The sequence below is a fragment of the Mauremys reevesii genome, linkage group 5 (assembly GCF_016161935.1).
Source record: "Mauremys reevesii isolate NIE-2019 linkage group 5, ASM1616193v1, whole genome shotgun sequence".
Lineage (NCBI taxonomy): Eukaryota > Metazoa > Chordata > Testudines > Geoemydidae > Mauremys > Mauremys reevesii.
Window position 1 is genome coordinate 21384618 of NC_052627.1, and position 18160 is coordinate 21402777.

Below are 18160 nucleotides of genomic sequence, written 5' to 3' on the forward strand. Positions count from 1 at the left end.
ATGGACTGACCATATTTTAACAGGGGTCTCCCTCAAAATTTCTCTCCCTTAGCCTCTAATTAACCATAAGTATTGCACTGAAGATAGGCAAGAGATAGGGGGGAATCCATTCATTTGTTTTCCCACTGAAGCAAAAACACTTTCTCATACCTAAGGAAGGAGGTGTCATCTCTGGCCAAACAAGCTTATGAGCTGTACATTTGTGGAAAACTTTAACTTTGAAAAATGCATTGACCATAGTGGTAGTGGAGAGCTGTGTCCAACTTTTTGAGCATGAAGTGGAGATATGGAGTGATGACCTTGCAGAGGAGGCTGAGGGAACAATTTTTGAAAATCCCAATCCACCTAGAGAAATCTGGTCTGTTGTAAAAGGGGGGGGGGGAATGCCCTGGTGACATTTTTATGAACCCCACTGGTAAAATCAACTCTGGTTAGGATCCAGAAAGGATGGGGAAATAATCCCAAACTTCCTTTTCATTTGGTGGTAGAATTTTAATATAAGGCTTGCAGGAGTGGCCCCAAAGAATCTCTCCAGCACATTGGTGGGCTGTCATGCCCTCCCTATTGTGGAAAAGCAGCCAGATAGCAGAGTGATAACAATTGTAAAATTGAATATTCCTTTACCAGGCTTAAACATTTCCTGTAGCATTTCTCAAGACTCATCCCCACCCAACTGATAGGGAAGGGAAATGCCTGTAATTTGAGATGTGTTTTTCTGATACCTTCTTGTAGGCTCAGGTCTCTGCATGAGTTAGAATTCTGACCTGTTTCAGAGAACAGTGTTAAAGAAAGATCAACTCAGAATATAGACACACTTGTCAAACCTTCAAAATGTGAGGTGTAGCTGCATGCTATGATAGAAAATAAATTATAATATAGGGCCAGATAACCCACTCTCAGAGTTATACCCACAGGACAAGATGTGGGGAGGGAGGGAGAAAACTCAGTGAGGTTCACATTGCAGAGTTTTTCTGGAGACAGTCCCCTATAGTAGTAGGGGGTTAAGAAGGGCTGTGGATTTGAGAGGCTGTGCCTCCTTCTACCTCTGTAGATCCAAAGGATCCATAGGGAATGGAGCCTCTTTCCATATGGAAACAGATGATGTCCTACAGGGATGATTGCTGTCCCAATGGCCTTGTTTGCCCTTGCAAACTGTACACTAATAGAAACTGTGCTGTTATTGGCTGGGTCTCCTTGTAGATGCCCATTAGCAGTCAGACATTCTACAGTTCCAAGCTGTTTAAACTTCTCCCTGGGTTTCCAGTTACTCTGCAGTGAAAGGTGCTGTGGAGGGGTCAGCTCCACAAGCCTCCACTGCTCCAGCCCCTCTTGACCTGTAAACTCAGTGGAGCTCTATGGGCAGAGCAATGGTGCTGTGGAAGCAACATTCTGTACAGGCTTCTTCTGTATGGGCAGGGGAAGAGCCACACGTGGAAGGTCCCTACTGTCTGCGGAAGCTCAGGGAATAATCCTGGAAATGGAAATCAGCTTATCCCATTGACATTTTCAACTATAATGGGTGATGTTTCTAAATTATATCCTGGGTTAGTTTTGACAAGTCAGCTGCTGCAGTTACCTCATATTGGACAATTCTGCTGCATTTTGGCCCAGAGGATGTTAAAACGACAAAGGCGGATGCAGTCACTGCAGACTGACTTACCTGTACCACGTATCCAGAGATACATTTAAAGTTGGCAGGCTGAGGAGCTCCGTTTATCAAAACATCTCCAGACAGCCCATGAGGATCTTTCCTTGCAGCTAAGATATCCAATAGCCTAGAAGAAGAAAAGTCCATCACCTTAAAGAGCTCTGAAGTGTACATTTTCACCAAGCTGTAGGAGTTGGGGGCAGTGAAAGGCAAATCTGGCAGACAAATACAGTTAACAGTATATAGTTGGCTGTGCACAAGCTTTCCCATATTGAAAATTTGCAACTTACTATAGTTCATATTTTTTAAAAAGCCCCTCAGAGAACAGAATTATCTTTTTTCAGTAAAATAAGCCTCCTGCTGTACTGTAGATTGATGTATAAGGGGAGCATATTTACTAAAAAAAATAAATTAATATTAATAAATTAGTAAAATTGGCTCTTTTTTCTTTTTTGTTACTTTTAAATAAAATTTCCACTTGGGGTCAAATTCTGCTCTGAAATCCATAGATTTATTTTAGATTTACTCTGGTGGACTTAAGATTGAAATCTTGCCCTGGGAGTGTTGTTCCTAAATATTGAATATATATATATATATATATATATATATATATATATATATATATATATATATATATTTAGGAACAACATATATATATATATATATATATATATATATATATATATATATATAGGTGCATTTTCTTGTTGGTATGATTCCTCTTGGTGAGGAACATGGATAAAGTAAAACAGGTCCTTTCACTGCTTCAACACTTACGAAGATTTGCCACTTCCAGTGGGTCCCAGAATTGCATTCAGTCCTGGTCTCATAACCCCACTGTAAGACAAAACCAAGAGGTTTCTCATTCATTGTTTCATTTACAGGTTAGTTCTATTAATTTTCAGAAATGTATTTTGCATCAAATCCTTTTGAGGTTTATGAAGCTAGTTGGTTACATAAAATAATGACTTGACTCTTGTTTAGTTTACATTGCTAACTTAAAATAAAAAGAAATATCCAATATTGTTAACTAAAAAGTACAACACAGGAACTATAATTATCAAACAATAGCAAGACATATGTTGATGTATAGCCATACTAAGCACAAACATACTCTAGAATACATGCAATCATAGCAAGCCTGGTTCTCTGGCCATCCCTCGGTAAGAAAGGCATCTGTCATGTAGGAAAGGCATCTATATTTAAAGAAATACTTGGAAACCTGACTTAATGACTCTACATCAGATGCAAAGAACTATCTCAGGCTCAGCAGCCAGCAGGAAATGGTATTGAGTATGTATTTGGGTTACCAGTCATTTTGTTTGGAGACAACTCTTTCAATAAAACACAGTAGGGAGCTATTTACACTGTGTAGTTTCCTAGATAATGATCAACACTTCCCTTCTTTTGGTCATTGTTACAGATGAAAAATTTAGTGGTAAGGGCCAAAGTCTCACAGCTGGCCTCCATATTGCACATGCAGACAAGCATTATGCACTTAAGTACAGTTTGCATGTACAAATGCATGTCTGTGTGTGTAAATGCAGGCTTTGTTCACTGAAGTGGGAGTTTGACTGTGGAACTGGCAAATGAGCTGCACAAACAACTATTTATATATACAGTATAGGTAGCTACTTTTGAAAGACAGCACTGAACTCACAGATACAAGTACAAAGAAAGCCAAACTAGCTGATTGAGTGGTAAGTAATGGAAACTTGGTAACTCACTCGTAGTCCAAGAAGTAGCACAAATCTTCAGAGAGGATCTAAAAGTATCTATCTGATCTGAGATTTGGAATGGGCAAAAAATATCCTTGTAATTAAGAAGTCATGTCTGAACCACTACTACTCAGTAACTTTAACTATACTGTAGTCCACTCCTTTCCCACGCTCTTTCATCTGTGTTTTGTCTAATGTAGTTTGTCAGATCTTCAGACAGAGAACTGGTTTTTTTACAGGTCTGCAAAGTGCCTACCACATGGAGATTGCTACAATAACAAATAAAAGTTAACAATAAACAATTTATCGGAGGTTTAGTTTCAAATCAGAGGGTACTGGAAGCTTATGAGCTCTTCACATAAAATTTTGGGTGCATAGAAACTGGAGAGAGAAAATAGGCCCCTTCCAGTTTTGGATATGACCTGAAAGCAGAACTGCAGGGATGGCTTGGGATAAAGGAAATTTGAGAAGATTTAGCCTCTCAGTCTCAGCACAAGGATTTAAAAATTAATTAATTAATTAATTAACCAGAATGTAGGAGTAGAGTATTTTCACTGGTGAGGGGCGAATCTTTTGATGTCTGCAAGTCACCTGGAATAAATCTTCCTTTGGGTAGGCTTCTCATATATAACTAAATAGATTTTTGACCAGGCAAGAAACTCCACTCTGGGATGTATACGACTGACATATATGAACATTATTAGTTAATAATGTCTGAAGTAGCACCAGGCAGGTAGAGGGCTCCCTCACAATCAGTATTTCCCTTTGCAATTATTAATTAATGGTGAGTCAACACTTTCCACACATGGCAATGCCCGATTGCTATTTCTTGCCTCGTGTCATTGGATTCTGGTTACTTCCCTCTGTCTGCGATCCATTATAATTATTATTTTTCATAAGGCACCGCTTTCCCCCTTCCCCTATAAAAAATGTCCGGGTGTTCTGCTTAAACAGTTAAAGTACAGTAATTAGATAATGAAGTTACATTATAACAGTCATCAAAAATAGTTAAAGACCAAGTAAAGGGCAGCAGGGAGTTGTACACAGGGACCAACAGGAATTAAAATAGAAAACAACTCTGAAATGTTTTCAGTCATGCTTATAATTGGGCAGAGATGGGCTAAGGGGATTGTCCAAAGGAAGCAGGTTCCACACTTTAAAAGCCACCCAGGAAACAGATCATGTCCAATCAAATTTCTTCTGTAACAACAGAGAACTTAAATGGAAAAAGCCATCACCTTCAGCCCAGGAACAGTAAAAGCTGTTAATAATTAATAAAGATTTCTAAATACTTTTTATCTGTGCTTCATTCACTTATCACTAGCAATTTTATGATTCAATTTTATTATTCAAAAAACCTGCAAACTTCCAAACACAACACGCAACCTCACAATGTAAGAAATCATCATCACCTGATTCCTCTTAAATACCCATGTTTGGCAAACCTTCCAAGGTCTTTAGAATGCACCATGGGAATCACATTAAAGTAATTGTGGTCTAACTGTGAATAATTAATACAAAGACCCACCAATCATGTGAGGAAATCTGTGTGAGCTGACTCTATCTTCCCTGGGAAATGTCAAATATATTTAATATTGTCTTTCCAGCTAACTGTTGGATAAAACGTTAATTCCAAGAACCACAGAGCAATGTCAGGTTAAAATTAAAATGGGTATAAAGTTAAAAGACTAGAGAATTTTTGAGTCATTACTAAAGATGTCCATTATAAATAAGATCCGGCTGACTGTTGCTACTGAACATGAAAAGGATCTTGCGGTCTTTATTCAGGCAAGTCTGTCGTTGATGTCAATAGGAGCTTTGACTGAGAAAGGAAATACAAGGGCTGGACTAATTGTATTAAGTATAAGGGTCCCTGCACCTACTAAATTTATCATTAGTAGGAATGGTATTAAAATTGATATTTTTGAGAAACTGACACACATGAGGGTGTGTACCCTTTCAGCAATCTGGTTATAAACTGTGACCATCTAAGTCTTCAGCATTGCACTCTGTTTAAATCAAATGAGTTACAGTGGAGTAGGACTCTTGTAAGAGAATAAGGATTTAAAATTTCTCATTTGGTGGATATATTCACTTTATGCAGCATGGAAAGCTTGGTGTATTAAGCAATGCTGTATGGGCAAAGAGCAGTACAGATAAAGGTCCAACCTTTCATGCATTCTGGGAGCTGAAATTAGAGAACTGACTACAATTACATCATGGAATGGCAGGTTATACAACTAACTTTCATGACACGCAGTTCAGACTTATCTAACTGGAAACTGGCGAACATTGTACAAGGGATCCTTGACAACAAGAGCGGTATCATGCAGTTACTAAGCAATAACTGTAATAGAAAACAGTGCAATAAAATTGTGGGCACCCAAACTCTCACACACATTGTTCTAGTTACAGAATAATACTCTTTGCTACTTTTAAAGTCTTGAGTTTTTACTCAAAGCTAGAGACAGGGTTTTTAAAAATACCTTAAGTTATGCTCATACATTCACATCTAGGCAGCTGAGAAAATGGCCTGATTTTCAAGAGAGCTGAACATGCTGCAGCTTCTATTGACATCAATGGGAATTCAAAGATGCAAGCACTTTTGGAAATCAGATTACCTTTTTATGTGCCTAAATATGGACTTGGGAGCCTACTTTGAGCCCCCATTTTTTTGAAATCTTGACCAATTTCTGTACATTATTATTACACGGTATTCATGGCTCAGTGACTTATCTGAACCTAACAGTCAAGAAAGGAAATCAAATGAACATGTACTCTATGACAGAGAAGTTTAAATACGTACTTGATATCTTTCAAAATTTCTTTATCGGTCGTTTTTCGGCAACATATGAAGCCACTCTTCACCTCCACTCTGTAGCAGATGTTGTGAAAGGTCACAGTGGTTCCTCTGCTGACTGATGGGTCTTGAGAGGACTCTTTTCTGCTGGGGAGGCCATTTGTACTTGACATTTGAATACTGATGTCTGACTGGTTGTCTGTCATTTTGGTAGGATTCCACTTCTGTAAATGTAAACATTAACAAAGGTATCATAGATAGAGGAGAGACGAAAGACCACCCTAGATGTAATGCAGCCAACTTAGTTTATACTGTATGAACCCTCCAATAAACGTGGGCATTATACTCAGAGTGAACCCCACTCAACACTTTTCCTTCCTCGGTAATCCTTCCTAACTTTTCTTCCGTGTGCTGGATTATAAAATGACATCTCAAACACTACATTAAAAGAACATTAGCACTGCCAAGCCACACACTCAGCAGTAAGGAAATGTAAGGATTACGGCTGCTGTGTAACTTTAATTCTGTCCCTTTTAATGACATGATTGCATACTATTCTTTCCCACTAAACCCCTGCCTTATTCCGTGCACATGATGAATGGGGCTCACTGAATGAGTAGCTACTCTCTATTTCTTTTTATACTCATTGTTAAAGGCATGACTTTCAAACCCTCCTTTGAATATAGAACTATTAATTAGAATTTCCTCATGAGCTGTTCTATGGTACTCTCATCATAGTATATTAGTGCTCAAGAGTCATCAATTATTTTTTCTTCACCACACCCTTGTGAGAAGAGGTGGTATTAGCTCCCTTTTATACATGAGGAACTAAGGCACAGAGATTAAAGGCAAAATTGTCAGAAGTGTTAACTAAGTTTGGGTGCCCACGCTGAGAAGCCTAGGACCTGAGTTTTCAGCGTAGTGAACATTTTACAGCACTTTATATGTTCAGAGCACAGCTCCCATTGACTTCAGTTCTAGCTGTGAGTACCCAGCACTTCTGCAAATCAGACCCCAAGAACTTCAGATTAGGTATGCAGAAAATGAGGGACACATAGCGGCCTCCTGTGAAAAATCTGGTTTATAAGACTTGTCCAGCTTTACATAAGGAACTGTGGCAGAGGCAGGGATAAATCCAGTTCTCCAGGCCAGGGTGCTGGAACAATTTTTATAGTGGGGGGTGCTGATCATGGAAACAATGGATATCATGTATTTGGTGTTTGTTATGACTACTTCAAGCCAGAGGGTGAGGTAACACCCCTAGTTCCTGCACCACTGTCTCCACGGCCACACTCAGTTGCCTTAAGCATGAGACCACCCTTTTTCTTCCTGAAATCCCTTGCATCGTTTACCACACACCTGCCAGCTTCTGCAACAAGAGATAGGGGTCCTGCAGAGAGCAGTTTCCTTCACTACACAACCCTGATTTATTATTTTTATTAGTTGCTAACCATTCAAACATGTTGACTGGCAACTAAATATAGCCTAGACATTAAAATTTGATGTTTCTTTTTTGCTAACCAGGAGGATACACTGTATCTTTACACATTTCTTTATTCAGTTATATAGCTTAATTTACATTTATTCATATTCTTAATTTTTACATTTTTTATTTTGTTAGAAAATGGTGAATGATGCATTTCCCATTTATTAGATAACGATAAATATTTTTCTTGTGATTTGTGTCAAGGATGGATGGAAATTCTAATTAAATTAAAAATGCGCACAACCAGCAGTTAATTTTTTTTTATTAAATAAATCTATCTTAAGAGTGAATGTTACATAAGAAAAAAACGTTTACCAAAAGTTTACAAAAGCATGTTTTGCATTTCAAACTAACCAATTTATATAGCAAAGGAAGCATTATATAATGTGTAGTTAATGAACTGAACCAATTGTTCCCCGTTATCATGTCCTTCAAGATTTTAGAAACAGTAGAACTCACCCTCTCACATCTAGTTTTTAGTCATAGGTTGGAAGAAGAAAAGAAGCTTTCCTGCTTTTTCAGGTCCCAGTCAGTCTCTTAACTTTGAATGAACTAGTCATTGTACTGAAATTGAATAAACAGAACTAAAGAAAATATTTTCTCTGCACCTGCGGAAGAGGTCACTGCTATCAAAAGATGGTTTAGTACTTCAACAAACTCTGGCTCCCGGTGCTTTGTCAGTGACTTCCACCAATTCAGTGGTTTGACTTCCTTTAAAACTTGGCAGCAAACATGTACTGCTTAATATTATTTTTGTATTTAATTTAAATGATTTTAATAGATTGTAATAAGTTCAGGCCTTAACATCCAATTTCAAATTTAATTTTAAATAGTTTTTTTTAAATAAACCCGTATTTAATTGCCATTCAAAATCCAATTTAAATTAAAAGATGGGGAGGGCTCTGAGTTACTAGGGAGAATTCTTTCCCAGGTGTCTGGCTGAGGGTTTTGCCCACATGAGCAGGATCTAACTAATTGCCATATTTGGGGCTGGGAAGGAATTTTCCTCCTGGTCAGATGGGCAGAGACTCTGAGGTTTTTTTGCCTTCCTCAGCAGCATGGGGCACGGGTCACTTGTGGGTTTAAATGAGTGTAATATGGTGGATTCTCTGTAACTTGAAATCTTTAAACCATGATCTGAGGACTTCAGTAATTCAGTCAGAGGTTAGGGGTCTATTATAGGAGTGAGTGGGTGAGGTTCTGTGGCCTGCAATGTGCAGGATGTTAGACTAGATTGTCACGATGGTTATTTCTGACCTTAAAGTCTATGAGTCTAAGAAAGTATTTGATATTGTTGCTGTTTGTCAAGAAACCAGTAGAGCCATTAACAGAGGGAGTAGTGGCAACCCTGTCAGTGATAATATACCCAACGGGCTGCTTTTGAGAGATAAGCCACATAGTTGTGTTCCTGAAGCTTTGACAACACATTGGCTGCCTTGTAATCTTTACTGAAACCAGAGATATAAAGTGCAGCTTGTTTGTTAAAGATGCTGCTGCCAGTGGCTGAAACAGATGTCTTTTTGAATGACACCCAAAGAGGCCTGGCTCTGCTGAGGTCTAGGGTTCTTCATAGTTGGGAATACATTTATACTCTGTCTCTTGGGTAACCTTTTTTAAAGTGATGTTATGAAGATGAGGACACTCTCCCCATCTCTCCAGTGCACTAGGACAACAAGAAGATCTTTAAAGTATTTTGTGATATGAAAGTTCATGTTGTTACAAAGCAATGGAAATAAAAATACCACAAAAAAATTAGAAAATCGTTTTAGGAGCAGAAGTGCAGTTCTTCTTCGAGTGATTGCTCCTATGCATTCCATGTAGGTGTGCGCGCCGCGCGTGCATGGCATCTCAGAACTTTTTTACCCTAGCAACTCCGGCGGGCCGGCTGGGCGCCCCCTGGAGTGGCGCCGCTATGGCGCTAGATATATACCCCAGCTGGCCCGTCCGCTCCTCAGTTCCTTCTTCCCGCCCGTGACGGCTAGTTGGAACTGTGGAGTGCTCCTTTAGTCCTCCACACCCCTAGCAGTTTTCTCCGTTTTTTGTAAATAGTTAGTCAGTTTAGATCATAGTTAGTTAGTTAAGGTAGTTTAAGGAATTAGGGGGGGTTTACCCTCCTTTTTCCCCACCCGGTGTGGGCTCATGCCCCAGACACCGGGATTCAAGCCGTGCTCAGCTTGTCAGCGGCTGATGCCCGTTGGGGACGCTCACGATTCCTGCCTTCGCTGTCTGGGGGAATCTCATCACACGGATAAGTGCCCCATTTGTGCAGCCTTTAAGCCGCGGACTAGGAAAGAGCGGGACTCTAGGCTTAAACAGCTCCTGATGGAGTCGGCGCTGCGCCCACCGGCACCGATCCCAGCGGCGCCGAAATCGTCTTCGGTCCGCAGCGCACCGGCGGCACCGAGCCGGCACAGCTCGGAAGCATCCCGTCCGTCGAAACCGGCACCAGTGTCCCGGCACCGCTCCCCGTCTCCGGTGCGCAAGAAGAAAGCGCCAGCGACGGCTAAGGTCTCAGCTTCGGGACCGATCGCCCAGCCACTGCCAACACCTGCGGCTCCGGCTGCGATAGTGCACTCGCAGTGCACGGGTCCGGCAGCTCCGGCACCGGAAGAGCCGTTGAGCCCGGCCACCCCCTGCTCCCCGGCACCACCCGAGGTCGAGCTTGGACTCCCAAATACGCCCGAGACATACTCGCAGGCGAGGGAGCTTATCTCTTTGACAGAGGCGCCGAGCCTCCGGCCCCCGGCGCCGCCGGTGCGGGCTGTACCCTCTGCGGGGAAGCCAGCCATGATGAGACACCCAGGCGCCGAGGATCATCGAGCAAGGGACTTCAGTCGGTCCCGCTCTCGCAGCCGGTCACCGTCCCGCCGACCTTGATCCCGACGCCGATCAACGCCTCGGGACCGTTCACTGTCTCGGCGCCGGTCTCACTCACGGTACCGCTCGGCGTCGAGGTACCGATCTCGAAGCCCCAGTCGCCGGTACCGGCGGAGGTCCGCCTCTAGAGACCACTCACGGCACCGCGGCGACCGCAGTCTCTCCCGGCACCATGACCGTAGCTGCCCTCGGCACCGTGACCACAGCCGCTACAGGCGCCGGGACTGCAGCCACTCCAGAGGCCACGACCGCAGCGCTTCCCGGCACCGAAGCCACAGCCGGTCGCCGCCCCGGCACCGATGCGACCGTTGGTCCCGGTCGTGCTCCCGGTACCACGAAGACAGGCATCGACCCACGGCGCCGCCAGCAGACGCGTGCCGGCCGTCGACGGGGCACTCTTTAAGCGCTTCTGCCCCCCAGTGGTCACGCCAGCCCTCCGTCGCGTCCCAGGTCGACAGCGGAGCGGGTCTCAGGATGGATACCCCAGGTCAAACCTATGGTCCACAACAGTGGGGATTCTGGGTCCCGTGGGCGCAACACGAGACACAGGGCCCGCCCTTGCCCTCGCGGCCTCCGGGTTCTGAGCGTCGCGTGCCAGAAGCGACTATCAGTAGGCCCCCGCCATCGCCAACGCCCGGGACTTCTCTGCCGCTCCCTGCGGTACAGCCGGACTCTAACGTTCCTGCTCCACTGCTAGACGAGCCACCACCAGAACCGACGGGCCCGGGTCTGTCTTCCTCCTCATCGCCTGACGAGGCGGTCGCAGGGTCGTCGATGGTAGACCCCCCGCCAATAGACTTAAAAGCGCTCCGTTGGGTCGCGCAGTCCATAGACCTCCCAGTGGCAGAGGTCGTGGAAAATGATGACCCGGTCACCAATGTCATTGGGTCTGAGGCCCCCGTGTGCGTGGCCCTCCCTTTCATTCGCACAATCCAGCGTAACGCCACCACCATCTGGCAAACGCCGGCGTCCATCCCGCCCACTGCCCGAGGCGTAGAGCGCAAATAATCGGTTCCCCCCACGGGGTACGAGTACTTGTATACTCATCCGGCTCCGGACTCCCTAGTCGTCCAGTCAGTGAACGACCGAGAGCGTAACGGTCAACCGGCAGCAGCTCCCAAGTCCAAAGACGCAAAGCGCATGGACCTCTTGGGCCGTAAGGTCTATTCGGCGGGGGGCCTGCAGCTCCGCATTGCCAATCAGTCGGCATTGCTTGCCAGGTACACCTACGAGATGCTGCTCTCGCTCTCTAAATTCACTGAACTCGTCCCAGCAACCTCCCGCCAAGAGTTCAGCGCCCTCCTCGAGGACGGTAAGAAGTCCGCGCGCTCCTCCATCCAGGCTGCGCTGGACTCGGCGGACTCTGGAGCCCGCACCCTCGCCTCCGGGGTGACTATGCGGCATATTTCCTGGCTGCAATCCTCCACCTTGGCCCCGGAGGTGCAGTACACCCTCCAGGATCTGCCGTTTGAAACACACGGGCTTTTCTCCAAAAAGACGGACTCCCGAATACAGACCCTTAAGGACGGTCGCGTGGCTATCCGAACCCTGGGAATGCACACGCCGGCGACCCAGAGGCAGTCGTTCCGTAGACAGCCGTCCCGGCCGTTTACTCAGGCCAGATCCCGACCCTATAATAGCCGCCGGAACAACCTGACGCGCCGCCGACCATCAGGCAGCAGGCGCAACCAGTCCCAGGCGCCCTCTAAGGCCCCTCAAGGGCCTAAGCAGGCGTTTTGATGGGACGCCCGAGGATGGCCCATCAGTCTCTCCATTGGATCCTTCCCCGTTGTTTTCCAACCGCCTCTCCCATTTCCTCCCGGCATGGTCCCGCATAACATCGGACAGCTGGGTCCTGCATACTGTCCAATCCGGGTACCGCCTCCAGTTTGTTTCGCCCCCTCCTTCCCATCCACCCTCCCTGTCCCTCTTCAGGGACCCCGCTCACGAGCAAGTCCTCTTACAAGAGGTCGAGACTCTGCTGAGTTTGGGTGCCATAGAGGAGGTACCGCCCGACCGGCGGGACAGGGGTTTTTATTCCTGTTATTTCCTCATCCCCAAAGCAAAAGGAGGCCTCCGTCCAATCCTGGACCTCCGGAAGCTCAACCGGTACCTGCTAAAACTCAAGTTCCGCATGGTAACCCTGGGGACTATTATTCCCTCCTTGGATCCAGGAGACTGGTTTGCCGCCCTCGACATGAGAGACGCATATTTCCATGTCGCGATCTATCCCCCCCATCGTCGATACCTCCGCTTCATGGTAAACGACAGGCACTACCAGTTTGCGGTGCTTCCCTTCGGCCTCTCCACCACCCTGAGGGTCTTCACCAAATGTATGGCGGTTGTTGCCGCGGCCCTCCGTCGTCGTCGGGTGCACGTATATCCGTACCTCAACGACTGGTTGATTCGCGACCCATCACGTCAGCTGGTAGCAGACCAAGTGACCGATATCCTGACCCTTTTTGGAGAACTGGGCCTTCTCGTAAACTTCGAGAAGTCCATTTTAACTCCAGCTCAGAGGGTGGAGTTCATCGGAGCAGTCCTGAATTCTCAGTTGGCCAGGGCCTGCCTTCCGCTCACTCGGCACCAGACACTGGTAGCTTGCATCAGAGATCTCCAATCCTTTCCCACGACGACGGCGCGGTCCTGCCTTCACCTCCTGGGCCACATGGTGTCGTGCACTTTCGTGACCGCTTACGCCAGGTTACACCTTCGTCCGTTCCAAACTTGGCTGGCCTCTGTGTACCGCCCACATCGCGACCCCATGGACTCGATCGTCACAGTCCCGAGGCCTACCCTCGATACTCTCAGTTGGTGGCTAGCCCCTCAGGTTGTCTGTGCAGGGGTACCATTCCGCCCGCCGTGTCCCTCAGTCACCTTGACCACGGATGCCTCGGACATCGGATGGGGGGCACACCTGGGCGACCTCCACACCCAAGGCCTCTGGTCTCCTCTGGAGCTCTCCTTGCACATCAACGTCCGGGAGCTCCGGGTGATATGGTTAGCGTGCAAAGCTTTTCAGGCCCATCTCCGCGGGTGCTGTGTCACAGTGCTGACGGACAACACGACGGCGATGTTCTACGTCAACAAGCAGGGCGGAGCCCGCTCCTCCCTGCTTTGCACGGAAGCGCTTCGCCTGTGGGACTTTTGCATAGCCCGCTCAATTCACCTGACAGCGTCGTTTCTTCCGGGCATACAGAACACGCTAGCCGACCGCCTCAGCAGGTCCTTCCTTACCCACGAGTGGTCCCTTCGCCCAGACGTGGTGCATACGATCTTCCGGAGGTGGGGATTTCCCCAACTAGACCTCTTTGCCTCCGAGGGCAACAGGAAGTGCAACCGGTTCTGCTCCTACCAGGGCTCCTACCAGGGACGCTCCCGCGGCTCCCTGTCGGACGCGTTCCTCTGCTCCTGGAAGGATCACCTCCTATACGCCTTCCCTCCGTTCCCGCTCGTTCATCGGGTGCTCCTCAAGCTTCGGAGGGACAAGGCTCGCCTCATACTGATCGCTCCGGCCTGGCCGAGACCGCATTGGTACACCCTGCTGCTCGAGCTCTCCGTCCGAGAACCCATTCCTCTTCCATTGTGGCCGGACCTTATCACGCAGGACTTCGGCCGGCTTCGCCACCCGGACCTCCGCTCCCTGCATCTTACAGCCTGGTACCTGATTGGTTGACTCAAGCGGAGCGTGACTGTTCGCAGGCGGTACAGCGAGTCCTAACTGAAAGCAGGAAGCCTTCAACGCGCTCCACCTACCTCGGGAAATGGAAGCGTTTTGCTATCTGGTGCGACCAGAAAGGCCTGAACCCCTTTCTCGTCCCTATTCCGATTATCCTGGACTACCTCTGGTCCCTTAAGGAGCAAGGCCTCGCGGTCTCCTCCTTGAGGGTGCACCTGGCAGCCGTATCTGCGTTTCGTCCACCGGTTGAAGGACGCTCCATCTTTTCCACCCACATGGTCTCTCGATTCCTCAAGGGCCTGGACCGTTTGTACCCGCCCTTACGGCGCCCTACACCGGTCTGGGATTTGAACCTAGTTCTGGCCAGGCTTATGGGACCGCCGTTTGAGCCTCTGGCGACTTGCTCCCTGCTTCACCTGTCGTGGAAGACGGCCTTCCTCGTCGCTATAACATCTGCGAGACGAGTATCCGAACTCAGTGCCTTAACTGTTGGCCCCCCGTATACTGTCTTCCACGCAGACAAGGTTCAGCTTCGGCCGCATCCTGCCTTCCTCCCTAAGGTCGTGTCGGCCTTCCATATTAACCAGGACATCTTCCTCCCGGTCTTCTACCCAAGGCTGCACACCTCGCCTCGGGAGCAACGGCTTCACACCCTGGACGTCCGCAGGGCCCTCGCCTTTTATATAGAGCGCACGAAGCCCTTCCGGCGTTCGACCCAGCTCTTCGTCGCGATTGCGGAGCGTATGAGGGGCGAACCGGTCTCCTCACAGAGGATTTCCTCGTGGGTGACGGCTTGTATTCGAACATGCTATGAGCTTGCTCGGGTATCACCTAGTCGCCTGACGGCCCACTCTACAAGAGCACAAGCCGCTTCTGCTGCCTTCCTGGCCCATGTTCCAATCCAGGACATCTGTAGAGCGGCCACCTGGTCCTCCGTCCACACCTTCGCTTCACACTATGCGTTGGTGCAACAATCAAGAGACGATGCAGCCTTCGGCTCAGCAGTCTTGCACTCTGCCACGTCTCACTCCGACCCCACCGCCTAGGTAAGGCTTGGGAATCACCTACATGGAATGCATAGGAGCAATCACTCGAAGAAGAAAAGGCGGTTACTCACCGTGGTAACTGGTGTTCTTCGAGATGTGTTGCTCCTATCCATTCCAGACCCGCTCTCCTTCCCCACTGTCGGAGTAGCCGGCAAGAAGGAACTGAGGAGCGGACGGGCCGGCTGGGGTATATATCTAGCGCCATAGCGGCGCCACTCCAGGGGGCGCCCAGCCGGCCCGCCGGAGTTGCTAGGGTAAAAAAGTTCCGAGATGCCGTGCACGCGCGGCGCGCACACCTACATGGAATGGATAGGAGCAACACATCTCGAAGAACACCAGTTACCACGGTGAGTAACTGCCTTTTCACTAAGGAGACTCCTCCCTCCTGGCATCAGCCATGCCAACTGGGAACACCCCTTTCTCCACCAGGTGGCATATAGCAAACTAAACCAACTTCCTGCGTTTCAGGAATTCCCCCTACATCAAATGAATTCCCAGATGCCCTGCTTAGGATAGATCTTGGCCTCCTTAGTGTGGCCAGAATGGCACAAAGTGACTGAAGCACAAGTTAGAATTTGGCCTGCCCTTAAATTTAAATTTGACTTTCCTGAGCTTATATTGCTTTAATTATTATGCAACATTCTCAACACCATTCTCAAAAATATAAGAAAACAAAATGTGAAACATTTGGTGACATGTTGAATAAACCCCCTGTAAACCAGGAACACGACAAATGATCCTCTCCAATAAGGTAAGCAGAGAAAAGCACCGTTCCAGATAACGTTTTGAACAAGAAGTGACTTTGAACAGCTACATTTGTGCATACTTTTATTGCAATTGACACACAATTGTTAAGTCTTAATTCTAAAAAATAATTATTTTGCTCTTCTAGGTGATGTATCAGTCACAAATTAAAATCTGCACTACCCGCCTCTCTTCTCATCTGAGTCTTGACATTACAAATCTTCCATTATAGCAATTCCCTATGGGAGAAACTGGTGTGTCTCTAATCTTGTGCCAAAAGGCAATGAGCCACTAGCAGCAGTAATATAATATCTATGCATGGTGGGCGGACTTTTCATTTGCTTTTGTTTTTTAGTATTTTTTCTATTAATAATGCAAACATTCAGTGAACGATTATATAGTTAATATTTACTCAGGAATAGGAAGATTTTTATAAATCAGTAAGCCTAACCATGGAAAGATATGGGCATGTTCCTTTTGATGTTTGCTTTGAGAAAAGAGCAAAGGTTGTTAATATGCTTTACTATTACTTGTTTTCTCAGAGTGGAAGGTTTGTGTAATGTTATTTTGCATCTGATTTGATAGTCCTTTTGCGAGTAAAAAGCCAGAGAACAAAGAAATAGCAAAGAAAATATAAATCAAATGAATGTATGTGTAGTGAAATTCCATTTCCAATTCACAAAAAAACCTACAAACATTTGCTCATCTCCTCTAGATGTTAATGGACAGATAAATATCCAGTAAAATAATGTGCCACATCATCGTGTATAGGCACCAACATATTATAAGTAAATAATCAGAATACATTAGTTTGTGTTCAGAAGTATTTTTCCAGTATGATGAACGAAGGGGACTATATCATCATTATATCAACTTTGGTTAAAGTAAGTTATTTTCTCCGTAACTGAAATGTCGCCCATGTCGGTGAGCTATTCATGAATGGTACATGCTGTACTTTTTCTCTTTCAAAAAATCTTCTTCTAACACTCATCCTTCCTATCAAAAAGTAAGTCATCAACGACATTAATTCTTCTTACCCCAGCACCTAATTTAGAAAAACCCAGTAGAAAACTCTTTGGATCAAGCAGCAGCGTAGTCCCAGCAATATCATCTATGGATTACTAATATTTCATCCTTGATGGATGATCCCAGAATAAATCTAAAAAATCCTAGTTGAACACATTTACAGTAGCAAGCTGATGACTTGTATTCATATGATGTAATGATACAAATGGACTAATATAAGGGCAGCCCTTACAGATGTTTCAATCCCATTACAATCAATTAGGGGTTTGTGTGCAGGGCCGCCCGGGGTGGGGGGCAAGTGGGGCAATTTGCTCCAGGCCCCTGGCCCCAGAGGGGCCCCCACAAGAATATAGTATTCTATAGTATTGCAACTTTTTTTTTATGGAAGTTGCTTTACCTCAGGCCCCCTGAATCCTCTGGGCGGCCCTGTTTGTGTGAGTAATGGCTGACCACACAATAGATAAAATCACCATATTTTCTATCACAACACTGTACTGGACCTTTAGTTCTCCACTTATTTCATTACTCCATTTTTCTGTGTAACCAGGTTGTCCCCATTAAGCCTATCCTCAAGAAAGATTCTTGCTTTCAGACCTTCCACTGCATCCTTTCAAGGCAGAAGTTCAGTATCCATAACCTCTCTCAAACTATTAGTAATATTACCAAGTCAGGAGACAAAATAATTTATCTGGAATACATTTAAAATATTGGATCTTAATATTTAATCTTTCTTCTAACTGAACACTAAAAATGCCCTCTTTAAAGAAATCATATCTTTCTGTCCATAGATGCCATAACTTAAATAACATTTTCAAACCCCAAAGAGGAAAACACCTTAAGTGTGTAAATTGGGGCACATACAGGCATTTTTCTCGTGCATTGTATGTTGACTTGTATAGTCCAAAGGCCTGATTCCCCTCTCACATACAGCAGGGTAAATCAGGAGTCATTTACCTGAAATCAGTGACATTATATGGCTATCAAACCAACATGAGCCACAGCAGAACCAGGCCTGAGATTTTTAAAGCAACTTTACTAAAAATGTTTGCCAGCCTAAGATATTTTATATTGACAAAGAGATGATGTGAACTCTTGTCTTAGCAATTTCCTACAGTAAGCAACTGGCACTGGACAAG

At 45.9% G+C, this 18160-nt stretch overlaps 1 protein-coding gene across 4 annotated transcripts in view; it reads right to left on the reverse strand.

Moving 5' to 3' along the window:
- LOC120405800 (broad substrate specificity ATP-binding cassette transporter ABCG2-like) overlaps positions 1 to 18160 on the reverse strand; it is a 40361-nt gene that overhangs the window by 20853 nt on the left and 1348 nt on the right. Inside the window, exons 2-4 of one of the 4 annotated variants that reach the window (XM_039539552.1) lie at positions 6173 to 6390; positions 2426 to 2485; positions 1661 to 1775 (exon numbers count right to left, since the gene is read on the reverse strand). In XM_039539552.1, the coding sequence (XP_039395486.1) occupies positions 1661 to 1775; positions 2426 to 2485; positions 6173 to 6372 (375 nt within the window). In that variant the 5' untranslated portion in view covers positions 6373 to 6390. Of the gene's footprint in view, positions 1 to 1660; positions 1776 to 2425; positions 2486 to 2762; positions 2820 to 3375; positions 3616 to 6172; positions 6391 to 18160 lie in introns of those variants that run through there. The other 3 variants (XM_039539554.1, XM_039539553.1, XM_039539555.1) reach the window with 3 other exon arrangements.